This window comes from Balearica regulorum, chromosome 20 (assembly GCF_011004875.1).
Source record: "Balearica regulorum gibbericeps isolate bBalReg1 chromosome 20, bBalReg1.pri, whole genome shotgun sequence".
Classification (NCBI taxonomy): Eukaryota; Metazoa; Chordata; class Aves; order Gruiformes; family Gruidae; genus Balearica; species Balearica regulorum.
This window is the reverse complement of record NC_046203.1, coordinates 658,579-677,213: the sequence shown is the minus strand read 5'-3', so window position 1 is coordinate 677,213 and position 18,635 is coordinate 658,579. Positions and strand designations below refer to the sequence as shown.

At 42.6% G+C, this 18,635-nt stretch overlaps 1 protein-coding gene across 1 annotated transcript in view; it reads left to right on the top strand.

The window, feature by feature from the left end:
• DDX31 (DEAD-box helicase 31) overlaps positions 1-18,635 on the top strand; it is a 50,177-nt gene that overhangs the window by 15,228 nt on the left and 16,314 nt on the right. Inside the window, 3 exon segments of the mRNA XM_075772692.1 lie at positions 4,951-5,001; positions 7,036-7,175; positions 12,701-12,782. Coding sequence (XP_075628807.1) covers positions 4,951-5,001; positions 7,036-7,175; positions 12,701-12,782 — 273 coding nt within the window.

Here is an 18,635-nt window from a genome sequence, read left to right as displayed (position 1 = left end):
ATATTGTATCACCTGTAAAACTGTAATTGTTACATGCTAGTCTTGGTCCTGCTCGTGTGTATGACAGTTCAGTGATTTGATCAAGGTAAATATGCAACTTTGCAATGCATAAGTGTAACTATAACTTGGTTTCCCTGTATATAGAGGTAATACTTAAGTGTCTGAACTGAGGAGGATGGCAAAGTTTAATTGTTCAGTGGTGTAGATTAAGTGTTTTGAAGATAAGAAGTGTTTGGTAAATTCTAAATGATAAAAAGCTAAACTTTGTTATTCATGCACATGCTGTCTATAACTGAGAAATTTCAGGGAGATATCTTATCTTATTACTGAAATGAGTTCAGAAAGACAGTGAATGTTCAATTTTAGACAAAGAGTAAACAGAATCATTGCAATCACTGGGATATCAGTTCCTGGGTGAGACTGTTCGAAGGGGAAATGCAGGCTGTGGCAGGAAAAATCTGCCAGGAAACATACAGCTGTTGACAAGGTAGGAAGAATAAGAAGTAGGATAAAGAAATCCCAGTGGATGGGATCCCCCTCTTGAGACACTGGAGATGTGGTTTGATTTCCTGCTGTGCCACAGACTCCACACAAGTGGATGTGGAATTGTGGTGACAAGGCAAGTAGCCAAGTGTCAGCTGAGCAGCGATAGTTGCGTGTTTGCTCCTGACCTGTCATAAATGGGAGGTAATGTGAATTAACCTAGATTGCCATGAAGAAGGTAGTGTAAGGTGATGCATTTATCGTAACCCTCCTTCATTTCAATCAGCTACTCTGCATTTAATGCAAGGCAGGGATGCAAATCCTGACAGTTACAGTTACTATGGCTCAGCTGGCGTGTGGTTAGCACGTTAAGCACAGTAAGTTGTGTGTCTGAGTCCAAAATCTCTCTGTGCTTCAGCTCCCCATCTGTAAAATGGGGATAGTAGCACTGTTCTATCTTACAGAGATGTTGGGAGGACAAATGCATTGAAACCAGGAGGTGGCCTGTTACCACAGTAATGGGGACCATATGGACACCTTAATATAGAGATACACTTTGCTGTAGTCCCATATTACAGGTGCCTCCCCAACGCAGATGTCCAAAGGGCAGCCAGGCACTGTGACCACCTCCTGCCTCCGAGGACGTTGCTTTTTCTGACACTTTTGTTCATATCAGCAAAAATGTTTTGCAGAAAGACAGTTCTGTTCTTTTCACTGCGAAATCACGTTTTCTGCCCACAAAATTTTGAAACCTGGCTCACAAAAGGGCAACACAAATAATGTTGCCGTCCTTCTCTTGTCCCTTATGCCATGTTCTCCACCCATCTTTCCGCTCTAGTAAGCAATGGGACCTGCTGTTCCTCTTATTAATTTGCTCTATGTCATATGTATATTAATATATTCCATAAAATATTTTTGCCAGACAATATAAGCTGGCAGACAAGAAAATAAAGAAGGGCCGTGTATCTCAGAGGGTCTCATCCAGATTTATTTCTCTCTCCTTCACTGAAGTTCTTTGCGGCTTCCTTTGGGATGTGCCTTTTAAACAAGTTCATCTCTTCCAGGGAGAGAGGAAAGATCATTTGGAGATTGTTTGCTGTTTACTCAGTCACGCTAACTCATCTTGCCAGTTTTCTGGCGGCCCCAGCCAAGAGCTTTCGCCTCTGACAGCTTCTGTGCTCTCTCCTTCCTCCTCTGATTACGCAGCCCAATCTGTCACCCTGCCGACGGGGGTCTCTACCCTGCTGATGGCTTTCCACACTCGGCAGTAATGACTTTTGGCAGGCCGGGAAGGCGCGAGAGCTTCTTCCCCAGCTTGGAGAGCCGTTAGGCCCTCTCTGCCTGTTAGCTAAAGCACTTTGTGAGGTTCTTTGGTAAATAAATGAGTCATTTTAATCCAACTGACAGCCTGGCACCTGAGCAAGCTGCCTTCCATCTGTACTTCTAGGCCTCATGTAGGCAGCCAATTGTCAAGCTCAGGGCCTTCAAGACCTCACCATTGAGTGTCTTTCAAAAGCAACTTTAGCAATTTCCTTTGCCCTAATTAGATTGTGTGAGAGGCACTGAACAAACCAAGGCCCTTGCAAAACTTTTGTGGCTGTGTTGGTTCTGATATTCTGCAGTGATATGCCTCGATTTTGGTGCGGCCTTATCGCCCTCTGTTCCCTTGCACCCACCCCACCATTGCGAGCACAGACTGGTAACATGAATTGTTAGGAGCAGAGCTTGCAGCATTTCTGGGGGTGCTCAGGTGGACTGTCCCTTGGTGTTGTGCTGTTCTGTGGCTTGCAGTTGGGCAGGAACATGGTTAAAGCTTCAGATTACCGTGTTTGCTTGGCATCTGGATTTTCTTAAAAATTGTACTGGTGTAGATTATTTCTCCTTGCTGTTGTGAGACGGTCACTCAATTCTCCCTTCCATTGCCTATTGAAGGGAATCAACAGTGACCTGCTGAGGTGTCGTATTTTTCATTTCCCTGTTACTAAGGAATGGTGATGTGAGGGCGTGCATGGAAAGGGGAATTCCATCTGGGGCAGTGGAAAAGAAGGGAGGGCAGTACGCTGGAAATCTCTTGGGCTTCTTGAAGGAGTACTGGCAGCAGATTAGTGCTGCTGTGTGTGGAATAAATGTAGCGCTAGTAAAACTGGGTAATTGTTGCTTGAGTTGTATTCCCTTTCCTGGTAAGGTGACCCAGAAGTATTTTTCTAAAGATCTGAGAAGCAAGCAGCTCATGGGCTCTGCCAGCAGAGGAAGACGAATCAGCTCAAACTTTTTATCCTAATTCTACCTTGCTGCTATCTGCTAGGGTCTTTGAGGAAAAGAAGCTACAGGAGATGCAGGTGGACTGATACTGAGGAATCTTTGAGAGTTTGCAAAACACTCCGATTACCAGTAAATCCCAAGACACTTCTGAAAGAAAGCCAAGTTAAACCCCGAGGGAATAGCTGCTGATATGTGTCAGTAACAGCTGAATGGAGTTGGTGGCATTGTGAAAGCAATAGTGAATACAAGGCTGATGATGGGAGAGCGCCTCCTCCTAAAATGTTGTCCCTGGCTATTTATTAGGCTTTTGGTTAACCTTTTCAACTTTCCTGCTTGCTTTGGCAAATGCACATGAGAACAATACTATCTGCAGCAGTAGGTTCCCAGCCAGAGGTGTTGAGAAAAGGTATCTTACAAGAGAAGGGAAGGAATCCTGATGGATGAGAGGTATGGCTCCTGCCATCTACTTCTCCCCTTGTTGGAGGTGCCTTCTCCTGACCACACGGACAGCTTGGCTGTCTGTTTATTTTGAGTAAACTGTCCCAAGGTCAGAGCCCTCTCATCAAACACAGACTTTCCTAGACTACTGGGTGTGAGAGGGAGCACAGTATAGGAAAAGACCAAAGACTTGTCAGCATGCAAGTATATAACACAGCCAGCCAGATCGGAATCAGACATCAGTGCTCCTGTCTGATCGTGCTGTAGAGTTTATAATCTTGTTATCCTGGTAACTGCTGTACACATTCCCCGACTTCTCTTGATTTATTTTCTCCAACCTCCTTTAAATGGCTTTTTGTACATCTGTTCATTCTGACTCTGGGAACAAGTCATTTCTTAATGAGCGTGTTGGAGCGAAAGTGTGTATTATTTCAGAGTGGGCGCTGTGGAAAGTGTCTCCTCTTCTACTGCAGTTAGAGCCACAAAGCAACCTGGCTGGTGCTTATGGGAAGGCCTTTGCTGCCAAAACATCAGCTTCCTAGTCTTTTAACGTGTGTGGGAGTTGCATGAAAACACTTCAGTGGGTGGCTGACACATTTTTAGTACATTAAGCTCCTGCTTACGTTCTTAATATATTCTATTTTGCAACTAGCTAAAAGATACATGTGTTCCAAAACATTTCCTAACAGAGTTAAATCTGCACACCTGCTCTGTTATTGCACGTGGTGAATGTAAAATCCAAGGAGTATGTGAGGACATTACTAATGAACAGAAAATCAAGAAGGGAGATTGAAACGTGTTTGCACTCTCTCTCCATTTCGAACAGTATTTAAACTCTCTTTTCTCTTGGAAAGGGTATGGTTTTTGAGCCACACTGGCTGTGGATAACCAAAGGGTCTCATTCAAGTCCTCCTCCAAGTTGATGGGTTTTCTCACCAACTGGCACATCAAATAACACTCCTGACAGCAGTTTCAGACTCTTTTCTTCGGGACTGAGTTTTGTTTCTCCAAATCAAAGCCAGACTGGTTAAAATCTAAGGGATAGCTGAAGTCCCCTCTCCTCGAGCTGTACTTCACATTCCTGCAGATTCTGCTAAATTGTTGGCCAGGTGACCTGCAAGTCATCTGCTCCTCAACTTTAGGCCATCACCTAGGTAACAACTAGTTAGTTGTAGGTGGAGATTAGTGCATCTTTGGGTATTCTACTCAAGGCCTAAGATCCTTGACCACTTGCTTTATGGCCATTTCCCTTTTCATCCTTAGCAGCCTGGATTTAGTTCTTAGGCTTGCTGTGGAGAAAGGCGTACTCAGAACTAGCGTTGCCTTCCAGACATTTAATTCTGCCTGTCTCAGTCTTTTGGTAGTAGGTGCCTCTAAGCAGATCTGTTTTCATCAATGAAACAAACTGAAGAACCAAAGGTATCGCTACCGTTACTACAGTTGATTCTCTCAGATATAACATAAAGGGACTATAGCAGACTGCTGTAAATCAGCACCACCTGAAGTAGGTGTTTTTATAGCCTCTAGGTTTTGGGCCATAGTAGTGGATCATTTTTTATTGTATTAGTCTGTTAACAATATTCTTTGTGTTTTAAACCCTCAGCATTATTTCTGACCTTCAGTCCATCTCTCCCCAAACTAGGCACGTAAAATTCCTACTTGCATAGCCAGTTGTTTCCTGGCATAATTGCCATCTCTGAAGAGTTCTTACTTTGCTGATATCTTGTAAGCATTTTTACTAAAGTAAATTCCCTATTAATTTTAAAGGATGTTGCAGCACGTGGACTACACCTGCCTCAAGTTACATGGATCATACAGGTATGTGTGTATGAATGTATTAAGTGCAGTATTGCTCACATGAAATCTCTGTCCAGTCCAGACCCTGTGTCTGCAGTTTGCTGGTCTTTGTGCTGATGCCTACAGGTGTAGGAGACTCACAAGTTCCTGACTGCAGGACTGGGACTCAAGGTTTTGCTAGGATATAGCATTGCTATCCTATCTTTGGTTTTGACAGTCTGTTTTCCTCTTCAATGAACTCCAGTGTTATCAGCTGTGTAATAATATTCCACTGGCTGGGAGGAAACACCCTCTCTCTCCCCCCCACAGGAAGCCAAATCTTGTGAAGTACTGGCCATCTCTCTTGCAGTTCTGTGTTTCTACTTTTTTGAGCTTGCTGGGGAGGCAGTTCCACAAGGAGTTTAAGTGCAATCCTAATGTTAAACATTGAGTAGCCCAATAGTGTCTGTGCAATGACCTGAATGCTTCAAGTGGGGCTTTGCTGGGCTGGGGCTGGGTAGCTGTAAGCATTCAGCTTTCAGTAGAACTGCATAGTTCAGATTTTCCCTGAAAAAACAACCCCAACACTGCTGCATTGCTCTTGACAGAAATATTGTCTTGGAAAAAAAAAATAGAAACTAAGGGAGATGGATTGAACATTAAAAATAGCAGCCTGCCATTTCAAAGAGGCAGCTTGGGGCATGAAGCAGATTTCATTTTTATACGAAAACTATAATTAAAAAAAAGGTTAGTTGAATTGAGGAAAAACTGATCCAGAGATTCTCATGTATCAGATGACACCTGGGTAAAAAGAACGGGGCACAGAGCCTCAACAAAGCCTTTTAATTTCTACCTCATCCCTTCAGGTAACAAATTTTATTTTAATTTTGTGTTTTTAAAAAAGAAAGATTGTGTAGCAGCTAGCTAGTTGGAGAAGGTTGGGGAAATGAAGTCTTTAATTCCCAGATCTGTATATTAATATAATTTAACCAAAGATATAGTTGCCAGTGTTAGAACGCAGTGCAAATTACCTAAAGCCCTGGGAGACTTCTGTGTGTCCAGAAGGCGAAATCTCAGCTGTCCTGAGAACTGTGTCCAAGAGCAAGGACCTGCAGGGAGCAATTAGATTGCTCACAGCATCTTACTCACACCTCTAGCCAGTAGAAACTTTGCCAGAGGGCACAGGTATAAACACTAGAGTGGGCTTTGGTTGTTGGGTTTTTTCCAGTTAAACTGCTGAGGGCTCATTTCTGAGCAGTATCTCTGTGCATGTTCATTTTTCCAGGAAAGAGAGGAGGGAGGGAAGAATAGGGGGAGGTTAAAGGGAGGGAAATATGTCACCCTGTATCAGATCTTGCAAATGGCTGGGCAGTTTTGATTCCCAGTGAAGTATATGAGAGGCACCGCTATATTAAGGGGGGCTTTAAGCAACATTTTGGTAGTGCCTGGTAGTTGTACATGGGAAGACAATTGCTACCTGTATCGTATCCTGCTGAAAGCAGCACTTACTCCCTCATCTCTCTCAGATTTCTTCTAACCAGTAGCCAGCTATGATTTACTTTAATCAAAACAAAGCAATTTTACCCATCACCAAATTTGAATCCCTCATTTTTTATTTTATGGCTTTTCCCCCAAATGCGGGGCAGGCAGCCTCCCACTCTCTATGCGCAGTCCTGGGGACTGTTTGGTTTGAGGTCTTTATGAGGTTATGTTTGGTTTTGGTTTTGTTTTTTTTTTTTTAAGGGAAGCAAACAGGTTCCTGACATGCCTGTATAGAAATAAAATGTAAAAAGCAAAGAAAGAGACTGAGATGGGGAAACTGTCCTATTATCTGAAAGTTGGCCAATGTGTCACATTCACATGTCAAAAAACTGCTGTGGCTGAGGGGGCTGAGTGATGGTTACAGGGATGAGCCCGATGGGCTCTTTATAAACAGGCCAATTCCGAGGGAGGTACAGCATGTGGGTTTTGCTAAGATCTCTTTTGTTTCAGATGAGCGGGCTGAGTGTCTCGTTTATAATTAACACGCTGTGTTCTATTAATTCCTCCTTCCCTTCTCATGTTCCCTTTTTGAAGTATAATGCTCCGGCTTCACCTGCGGAATACATCCACCGGATTGGGAGGACGGCTCGCATTGGCTGTCACGGGAACAGCCTGCTTGTCCTGGCGCCTTCGGAGGCAGAATATGTCAGCTTGCTGGCTTCTCACAAGATTAAGTGAGTCAGAAACGCGAACAAAAGTTTCAGCTCATCCTTGCTAATTAACCTTCCATGGCACTTTCAGTGGGACTGTGTCTCGTGCAGATTTTAATAAGAATTTATTAATTCTTGTGATCCAGTACTGGCCCCAGACTAGCAAAAGGACAAAAGGAAAGTGTGTGAAAATAATCAGCCTGACAGATTGTGCGTGAGTGAGTGTGTGTGGTGAGAAGCAGTGAGGAGACGATAGTCAGAGATCCTTTACACTCTGTTGTTATCTTTCTGGCCCTGGGTTCAAATCGTGGCTATGCGGAGATCACAAGTCAAATGAGCCTGTCAAATGCTAACTGGCCATCTGCCTGCGTAGCACCATATTGTCAGAGATTGTGCTTTCTCTTCAGGAGAGATCCGGCAGAAAAATAGCTAGGGAGCTGTGGGTCATATCTGGCAGGTAATGGGCCAAGATGTGTTGTGTAAGTGGCTTGTGACAGGAATAGTAGAGGCTTTTGCAAGTGGTGAGTGCCCAGTATGGTCCTGGAAGGCAGTAAGGCAGGGGGAGCTCTACAGACCAAAAGTGGGGTGTGCTTCCAAGTGAGCTGAGAAAGCTTCTCTTGCACCAACTCTAGCTAGGACTTGAGAGTTGAGAGCAAGCCAGGCTGGGCAAGGACCAGCCCAGTGTGCAGTCAGCTACCTGGTGGCTGGCACACGACGAGATTTTACTCCAGCTCTGCTTGTGCAATGGTGCTTTTGTGGATACAAACACAATTCGCTGTTCAACATTGCTAGTCTGGAGCGCCATCGGGTCTCAAGCCTCCTCAGCAGTCAGCTGGATATATGTGACTCCCCTTTCTCACTGCACTGCTGTCTCTCGGCGTTTCAGAGCAGCAGCTGAGTCGAGTCCCTTTAGTGTTGTACTAGTGTTGATGGAGCCCTGTAAACTCATGCAGAAATTAGTTCTCTTTTATTTCTTGTGTTTATGTCGGGTGGAGCTACTTGGAGTCCAGCTTGGTTTTGCATCCTTGAAACAAACAAATGTTGGCAGTAAATACAGGCTTATTCTAGGCTGTGAGCCATTTAGTGGTCTAACAAAGAGCCATCCATCATCCCAGGTAACTATCTATTAAGCAGACACCAGCAAGACATGGAGGGCTAAGCTGACAGGGATTTTTTTCATGTAACAAACAGCACTGACATTTAAAGGTGAAATCCCACATAATTGTGAATCTTTAACTCCAAGTGGAAAGTTCTATTTTTTCTATTTTATAATATTTTGATAGTGTTGGAGGAAGGAGAGGGACATTTTCCTCCTTTTTTATTTTAAATGTTAATGCTTTTATCTGATTTTATTGGTTTTTAACAAGTTTAAGGAGCAGTGTCACTCATGCTGGTAATTATATCTGCTAAGGAGACCTGTTGTTGAGCTAGCCATGTTCTTCAGGAAGCTGTAGAAGACTGTGCTGAATGAGCAGAGAAGAGGTTTATGTGAATTTATATTTTTTTCTTCCACTTCTCAAATCAGTATAGCCAAACAACTCTGGGGATTGCCTTTTCTTGTTTCTTTGTTTGATCTTATTCATAAAATGTGCTGCCCTGCAGATTAGGGACTTGCAAAAAAAAAAAAGAGTGTAATTTGCCTTCCTTGACCCCTGTCTTCAGATGGAAGAAAATTAGTGTCTAATTGGCATGGGTGGGCAATTTGGTCTGTTTGCAGTCATGTGTCCTCTCCTCTTCCTATGTAGTAGCGCATGGTGTGAGAAGGGGCAACGGGATAGAAGAGAGAGCTGATGAATTACAGAGAAGATGCAGGAAGGCAGCTTGAAACTAAAGGCAGCAAGTGCCATCAGCACAAATTGCTGTTACCCTTCATAAACAGAGCATTATGGTGATAATCCTGACAATTTAATTCAGTGCAAGGGCGAAAGACAGCATGTGTTGGACCGTCACCGATCCTCTTAAGCACTGATAATTTTTGTTTCTTTACCCTAAGTCTTTGTAGCTTTTGACTTGGACTGCACAAGTTGCTGGAGTTTGCTTTTTTTTTTTAATTCTTTGCTTAATTTTTAAATCTCTTGGTTTTTGTTGAGGATGTGTGTGTGTTGTGAATTTTTTTTAATTTGTTTTTTCTTTTTTTAAATGAAATTCCTGCTGGGTTTATTGAAATGTAAATACTTCATAAAATATGTATTTCTAAGAAGACAAAGCATGAGATGGGTCCCCGCAGCCTTCAGCTGGTGTAAATGAGCAGTGCCGTGCTGCTTTGCAGTAGATGAGGATCTGACCCAGAGTTTTTTCTGAAGCCCCTCCACCCACCCCAGCATGCATGGGAGTAAGTCCAGAAATGTTGAGAGTCGGAAGTAATGAGAGCAGACGTGGCTTTGTTCCTGGATGAAAATCCACTTCGGAATTAGGGATGACTGCCTTTGAAATTGGAAATCGCTCACAATTAATTTTCACTGGTACCTGAAGCCTCTCCTTGGCTTCCACTGTGGAAAAGCAGTGTTAGCCTTTGCCAAAACGATCTCACTTTGGCTCTGCTAAGATCAGTAATTCCCATTGGGGCTGAAGAAAGCTGCATGCCTCTCTCTGCAACTTACTTTGTGGTTTTTGTGTGGCTCGAAGTTGTGGTTCCTTTACCGAACTGTAAATGCATATGTGCACGCACATGCATGCTCATGTTTTCTGTACATTTGCTCTTTTTTTTTTTCCTTCTTTTTTTTCCTTTTTTTTTGAAGGTTAGACTCCAAAATGTTCTGTCTCGGCTCTAAGCATAACTAACAGATTTTCCTTCAAAGGAAGGAGGCAAGAAGCAGAAAGAAGTCACTGAGGTTTACTTTTACTTTTTTTTTTTTCCTTATGTCTCTCTTAGTTCCTTCAACTGCAATCCAGTAGCGCCTGCCTCGACAGCTATCAGATAATTTCTTTATCTCCTAACAGCGGCCTAACTAATTTATAAAGGAAAACGCATCACCGTGAAGGCACGAGTCATTTCTCTCCCTTCTCTACGGCTGTGCTTGCCCCCCTCCCCTGCTCCCCTCACACGATGCTCCCCGCTGTGAACCAAGTTCACATATCTGTTAGGCTGCAAGCTGGCAGCACGCCAGGCGAGAGGAGGATCGGAGAGGGGGTGACATCTCAGACAAATCAATGTCAAAGGTTTGACGTTTTCATTCATAGCGGTGTCAAAGCAACCTTTGGGGGGGTGGGGAGGTATACTTTTCGCTTGCTTAAGTGGTTGCTATTTATGTTTTAATTTACTGTTATACTTTTCAAAAACAAACAGAGAAACCCTCAGTTGTCTTTTTATGCTCCATTTCCTTTTCTCTCCCATCACTCCTCCGCCTTTCTCCGCATCCTCTGCGGTGGAATCTGCTACACGGGGAGCCCTAGCTGCACAGCGATGGGGCTTGTCTCCCATATAGGATATCTTATGGCCACGCTGGCCTGTGCCTTCCCAACTGGATGGTTCTTTCTTTGGCCCATCTCTTTTCCTTTCCTTATGTTGTGATGAGGAGCTGGCCGAGACTGAAAAAGCAGATTGTAAAAGTAAAGGTTTTTGCCACTTTAACTGGGACGGACTGGGGAACAGGCCAGGGTCACGGTATCCTGATACACAGTATGGCAAAGATTTATCCCTTCCTCTTAGCCAGGTGTTTTGAAGGGGATATCCTTGTTGTTATAATTTCTTTCTATACAAATTGAAGAAAATCTGCAATGCTTCCTTTCAGAACTGGCATGCGTCTTTCTGCCCATCTGAGATTCAGTAGTCTGAGAACCGTTGAGCCCCCAAGATTTCTCTCTTCCTTAGGCTGATGTAACCCCTAATGAACTCCTTGGCTTCCATGCAGTATTTATGATTTATTCTGGTCAAAAAGGAAAAAAAACCTCTTTTCTAGAGATGACCTTTGCCCATTGCTGAAAACTTGGGCCCACGAACTTCAGCTTTTATCATCTGAGTAATTCCTTTGGAAATGGGACCCAGTTTGGATGCAGCTGTAATATTAATAGCCTAGAGCTGCACAGCTGTTCCTGTATTGTCACCTGGTGTGTGTGTGCCCCACAAGACAGTGTTAAAGAGGATGAAGAATTTCTGGTCTCCCGTAAATGCACCTCTAAGTAGGACCGCTCACTTTAAAATGAAGCAGGTTTGTAAGTGTTTCCAGTATCTGGGCCATAACAGTACCCAGCAGTGTCTTGCAAGCAGGACTGGAGAATAAATCATCTGGTTGAATCTACAGGAGGAATGTGAGTCGACAGAATGAAAATAAATGCCCAGTGTGAAGCCTGGCTAGGACAGCTGACTGAGTCTCCTGTATTTAAAAAAAAAAAAAAAAAGCTATGGGGTCCCTAGTGGGCCAGGCTTTGGCTTTACACTTCAGATGAGAGGGAAGGTGAGTTCTCAGAATGGGGAAGGAAATCAAACCATGTATTTGGTGTCAGAGGTGGCTTTTGAAGCCATAAATTAATTGGAGGGTGAGTGTGCCCGTCAGGATGTGTTTCTCAGAGCTTTGACCCAAGCGACATAGCAGTAAGTTGGAATGATGTAAGATCTTGCAGGAAAGAGCGATGATGTGTCTGGAGGGAAGGAAGCTGTGGGAGAGTTGGCTTGATAGGAAAAGTTCCTTGGGATCCTGTTGTTACCCTCTGAGTTCAAGTCACTGTGAGAGGAAGGAGCAGTGTCTTTACACAGCTTTAGTTTTAGCTCTTTAGTTGTGGGAATGTGGCCACTGCCATGGGTGGAAACACATGTGTGTAAGCACCAAAGCACTTTGCTCCTTTGAATGAAGGTTGAGCAATGTTTCTGATTCCAGAGAATCTGGAAGGTAAATTGGGGGAGACAAGATGTAGGAGAAGTAGCAAAGTAAGCGGAGCACATCTTTCCTGCCTGTATGTGTATGTCTCAGTCTCTTTCTCACGCTTGCAAAAGCAACTGAATGTAGACATCTTCTGCTCCCTGCCCATGGCATCTAACGTACAATAAAATGTTTGACACCCACTGGGTTCAAAGTGGAGGCTACAGATCTTACTGTTGATAGTTACAAAGCAAATCTACAAGAAGTGTTAATGTTACGAGCTACTTCAACTCTGTTTTGAGTTTCTTTGTGGAAAGCGTAACCAAATGATTCCCAATTGTCTTGGTGCTTCTCAGCGCAAGGAAATAAAAATTATGAAAACAAAATATAATTAAAGGTCTAAATTTTTTTTCTTTTAATCAGTTACTCTGGTTGAGAACCACCCTCAGTTATTTTGATGTTCTTTCTGAATTGGAGTGTGTATTGGTGACTTGTAACAGCGACAAGATTGTGAATAAAATTGTGTCTCTGTTCCAGTGAAAGCACCAGTTTAGCTGGGATTGAGATTTTACAGTAGTTACCCTTGGAGGGTTGCTGAGTGAGTGGGCTAAGACCTCATGTATTTCAGGGATAAATTCTTAAGTTGAGCATGTAAATCTCAGTCTTTTTGCTATCTGTTATCAGCCTGTGGCTCATTACACGCTGTATTTGAAAAGTAGGAGAAATGGTGATTTTTTGTCTTTGTTGCTTCAGTGTTTCAGAGATAAAGATGGAGAAGGTGTTATCCAGCCTGATGAAAGATGATCGCTTCAAGTTGCACAGACCAGGAAGCAAGGTGAGTTATTCTGCTGATTTGGAATTGCTCCCATTTTCATACACCAGTTAAACAGCACAAGTATTCCTCCTTTAGCTTCTATCTTTACAATACGAAGGTTGATATATACATGATATAAGGCAGTGCCAATTATTAGAGAACTGTCTGATAGCACAATTGTCCAATCTTTATGCTCTTGTCCCCAAAAAGCAGTCGCTTCTAACTCTTTAGCAAATACTTTTGTAACATACACTGAAGGTTTCTGGCTGCAAAAGCTTTGAATTTTTCCCCCCACAACGTTTCTGTTCTGCTTGGCTTTTCTGCACTAAAATACTGTTGGAGACCACAAATGACACAAAACTTCTCTGAAAAAATCAGGAAAAGGTATTTGGTGACATGTCACATAGGTTTGGGGTTTATTATTATTATCTGTATTTACTTGGAGCCTAAAACGAAGCTCAGTGGGTTGACAGGCATCTTTTCATTGACTTCGGCAAGCTTTGGGTCTGCCTTCAAGTTGCTAATTCACAGGATTCAGTCATTTGCGACTGATGGCTTGGGTGTTTCTGCATTCTGGCAAATTAAATCCTCCAAGAAGCCTCATTTTGAATGGAAGTCAAGAATGCGTCAAGCATGATGCAGCATGCTCTTTTTTTTTTTTTTTTCTCTTGTTGCTGTTTTGCCTGCTCGTTCTTTCTGTTATACCGTGTATGAGCCTTCTTGCTTCCTGCAAACGACTGCTACGAAGTGTGGTGTTCTTGGTAAACATGCTTTTGAAAGATGTTAAATTCTCCTACATGCCCTATATTTCACAGAAAGTCAGATCTGTGGCTCATCTGAGTTACAGCTCTATTTAAAGATCTTTCCCACCACTGCAGTTTTTCACTGAAATCAGCCTGTAATGCTTATATTTTAGATGTTTGGAATGTGTCCAGGATATGACCTTTTAACTCGTTCAACAAATATGTAAAAGTTTAGTTGTGCTTCTTTAATGCAGAAATTATTTTAATAGTTGTTCTATGTATAAATACTTTCCTTTTCTCCCGAATGTGCTTATAGGCAGGTAACTTTGGGTTTCCTTTGGGGAGTTTTTCAACAATTTATGCAGAAATTGCACTTTAAATTTGTTGCTGACGTGGGACAAAATATTATCTGTTCTGGGCTTGAGGACAAATGTGTCATGGAAAGTGCGCAAAAAAGAGAGCATGTGTTTTCTAGGAAATTATGATTTGTCTTTTGAAAAGTCATTTGAGAAAATGCCTGCTGAATGTTGTTGAATGCCAGAGCCCAGTACTTGTAGAGGTTCAAAGTCATTGCTCCATTTTGAAAATTCTCACCTAAACATCTCAGTACCTTTTGTATCCTTCCCTTTGGAACAGCAACAAAAAGCTAACAAGAGTGTTTGCTAATTCTACCACGCTTTCAAAATTGTAAAAATACTCTACATACCTAAGCATAGAATATTCTAAATACTATTCTTTTGTCTTTCTTCCTTCAAAAAAAAAATAAAACCAAACCATATTTGAAAGTAGCTGTTACTCTGGTTTTTGCTCAGCAGTGCTGCCTGGGCATGCCCTGCCATGCCAGGTGCTGTACGTGAGTACATGTACAGAAGGAGCTGGTTCCTTTTGCTTGCAGTCAAAGGTGGGATTGAATTCCTCTCTTCCCTCTGCCATCAAAGTGAATGGGATTTTGCTGTTGACTTCACCGGAGCTGAGCTATATCTGCTCTGGCTGTAGGATGGTCTGAATCTGCTGCAGGAACTTATAAATACAGAATAACCTATTTTTGTGTGACTCAGAATCTGAAAGGACAGGGACTGAGAAATAGAGTTTCTCTTCATGGAAAAAAATCTGTATCATTTAATGGGAATGAAATTATAGTAGTTCTGTCAATATCAAATAGGTTTCTTCAGGAATTACTTGAAAAATGTATTAAATGCAATTGAGGATTCATTCTGTTTGTTAGCTTTGCATTTTATTGCCATCAGAGGCTCTGTAAGTGGTCTCAATGTGTTCTCAGAAGCTGCAGGGGCATGTTTCCAAGTTTTCAGGAGGGTTAATCTCTATTAAATTCTGCAAGTTTGCTGTAAAGATGGTAGAATAAGCTGGGAATGCAATGGGACACTGTGTGGGACAGAGAGTGATTGAGAACTTATGAGGAGCTGAACCTGATCTGTTTGTGGTGTTGCCATTCGAGAGAGTGTTAGCTTTGCTTATCAGCTCTCCATGCATTGAGTCATGTATATATTATAGTCGTGCACACAGGAACCTCATTATAATGCTCTTCGGTTCTCATTGCCTCAACTGAAGTCCATTATAAGTACCACATTGGAACATGTATTTTTTTGGGCTTCTGTGTGCAGCCAGGGAGCAAGCTGAAGTGCCTGTAAAATGTATATTTTATATTTAGGTGTATAAAATATATATGTGGCTATGTCTGGGTGTGTGAATGTTCACCTGCCTACAAAGAGAATAAATTTGATCTTTCAACTTTTATGGAGGGGGGCAGGGGGACTTGGTGAGTTCCAGAGAAGGTGTGTGGAGGTTAGTAAAAAGTTGTTATTAAAACAAAATCCTTCATTTTGTTTTGAAGTATAATGGAAGTAGGAGATGTTACAGCCTGGCTTTTTGGTGCTTTTTTTCCCAACCTCTTTTTCTTTTTTTTTTTTTTTTACTGTTTTAAGAAAGAACTTTTCTACTTTCAGTGTAGTTTTATTGTGTTGAATTCCTTTTCCCATTAATATATTTTCTTAATGAAATCCAAAGCTTGCAGTATTTATCCCACCCTCTCAAACCTAAAAGCTGCAGTTTTATAATCAGAAGTTTCCGTTTTCTGAAAGAAATAAGTATGTCTTTTCCTGGTGTAGCTGGCATTTGGGGGAGTCCCCCTGATGTCTTGGACAGGTTAAATAATGTTACATCCAGGCCCATTCTTCTTTTAGCTTGTAGATACCATTATCCATCACAGTCATTATGCTACTGGTTAGGGATCTGCTGGAATAGGCTTTTACTCTAAGCAAACACAAGGTAGAAAAAGTTCTCCCATTCCACTATTTCTCCATAATGGCAATAATGCTTCTTACTTAACAGATGGAACAAATTCATCTAGATGGAGAGCAGATCAAGCAAACCTCTGGGGTAGGCTTTTACCTTTTGGGTCTTGGAAAAATGTGTAAGGTCTCAAATTAATTGTCCTGTTCATCCGAACCAGGATGCAAGCAGGTTTAAACCTTGCTCGGAGTAGAGCATACAGGATGGCTTCCAGTGCACTTCCAGTAGCACTGTTCTATTTGATCTGTCCAGACACTCACACAGTGTGCAGGCTTTATTTCCATAGTTTGGCTCTGGCCCGGAGTCAGTTTTAAATTTAGATTATTTTTTATTATTATTATTGGTTTTGGGTTTGGTTTGTTTTTTTGTTTGGTTTTTTTTTTTTTCATGAACCTCCGTGGAAGACAGGAATCAAACACAGACTTTTTTCGTGCCCATTAGGGGGCAATTTTAAAAGGAGATCTGTCTCAAGGGGCTGAAGGGGATAAAAGACAAGGTGGAGATGGGAGGAGGGGAGAAGCTCTTTTCCCAGTACATTGTTTCCTGCCATTTGCTTTTTTTTTCATTTATTTCTTTGGACTGACCTCACACTTTGGAAATTATGCATCTGGTTTTTTATCCCTCGTTTTTGTCTTACTTTTTTTTTTTTTTTCCCCAGCACCAGGAAGAAGAGATGCCTCATTTTTGAAACCTAAAGGGGGGAATAAGAAAAGTCCTTTGTAATATATTGCCATATTATCACTAAATCCCCTGACAGTTGTGACACAGAAGCAAGTCACCTGTCACTTAAGCTTGAGGTCTCTTTAATTTTCTCCTGGAATTCGCACCAGGCTGTCTTTAATTTGAGGCCTTTATTGGAATTCTGAAACCTTTCTGCCTCCCCGGTGCTCAGATCTATTCTGAGTGCTGTTACAGAATGTATACAATAACCAACAGAGGGATTCAGAGGGGGCTGAAGCACTGTTTATTTAACACTCTGGAGGGATTTTCGTGCTTATTCGGTCCTGGCTACCCGGCTTTCAATATCGCTTTGACAACCGTTATGCCCTTCTCATTAATTTTAAACAGTTAAAACACAGGAAAAAGAGAAAAAGTTTTCATTATTAAAGTGCTTTACTTTTTAATAACAGAGGATTCTGTCCGCCAGGGGAAAGGGCAAACCTCACTAATTTCACATTCATATTAAAAAACGCTGGGAAGGTGACACTTTGTGCTGCCAGGAGGCTTAACAAAAGAAAAGTGATGGGGGCTAGGAGGAGCAGGTGGGGGGAGAAAGTTTTATGTTTCACGTCAATGGAAACTTGTTAGTCACAACGATGAGTGTCCACTTCGGGGAGGCAGCACCACTTGTATTTATTAAACCTTTACAGAGGCCCCTCGACTGGAGACTGTCTCAACTGATTAATAGGCACACGTTAAGTCAAACTAAAGGCATCTGTGAAATGGGCTGTGTTGTGAGCCCAGGAGAGGGCAGAGACCAGAAATCTGGGAGATTCTTCATGTAGCCTTAAAATACCCACAGTTGTCTTTGCTGGAGATGCAGATGGACACTTAGTCCAGGTAGTGAGTGAGCAGGAACTCGAGTCTCCATGCAGTAAACCCACATTGAAGAATAACCCAGTGGCTGGAAGCAAAGAGGGCCCTGTGCAGGGCGTCTAAACTGCATTTGGGGTCTGTCTCTGGGCAGATTTGCTGTTAGGCTGTAGAGTGGCAGATCTGGGTAAGCAAAACACTTTGTGTAGGCTGCCAGCAGCATTGCCTGGCTTCCACGATCGCCGGGGTTTGCAGTGTCAGTGTGACATGGTTCCCCTGGACTGGCAGCAGTACAGAGGTGATGCTTGCAGCAGTGAGGGAAGGAGGGTTATGCACATTAGCATGCAAATCTAACGGGGAGAAACAACAGGATTGTTGCCTTGGCATGGGCTTAGTACAGAGTCCTGGGAGCTGGATGTTTGTCAGCCCTGGTCAGATGAGGAGGTTGACCAGTATCAAGTCACTGCCTTGGATCTGACACTCTTAGACTTGGATGCTGGTTCCTGTCTGAGTAGCTTTTGAGAGGTGTTGTCCTTTCTTGGGAGAGGTTCACATCCATGGACGTTTGGCTTTGCACTTTGCTGTCAACTTTCCATCCAACTTTTCTTGTCCACGTTTCCTCTCTCTGCTCAGATACTTAGGGAGAGCGTCAGCTTTCCCCCCCCGCCCCGGAACACCTTGCTCCCAAGAATGTTTGCTTTCCACATCCTGAACTGCATCCTGCTGTCTGAGCCTGGGAAAGCTTGAGCATGTGCAAAATTGCCCTTTTGGTCTAAGGAAGTTTCTTCTGTTGTGCCTTTGGTGCAGAGGGCTTGTCTTATTCTAGAGGAACCACGCGATGGCAGTTGCCATTAAGTATGACTTGTTGATGGTGAAAAAACATTATGTAGGCATCAGAGTGAGAAGTTAATTTAGTTGGCTTTGTTCACAGGTATTGAATTTGGTCCATTCTCTGGAGCTTGGGGCTGAACAGAGGTCTCCTGCCCCCACTAATGCCAAGCACAGGCCAGGTGTTTTGGGGAACTGCACAGGGGAACTTGCAACATCAGTCTAAAACTTAGTATAGAGTCTGGGGGAGTTATTTGAAATAGAAATGAGCAGTGGTATCTGGCCTGTTGAATCTGAAAGAAAAAAAAAAGGGAAAAAGGGGGAAAAAGTAGGTGATAGATGTTAGAAAACACAAAATTAAAACTGATTTGCTCTCCTCACCACACGGCGCTCACTGGCTGCTTTGACTTTAACATCTTTATCTATTTTTTTTTTTTCTCTAGTAATATTGAGAGGATTA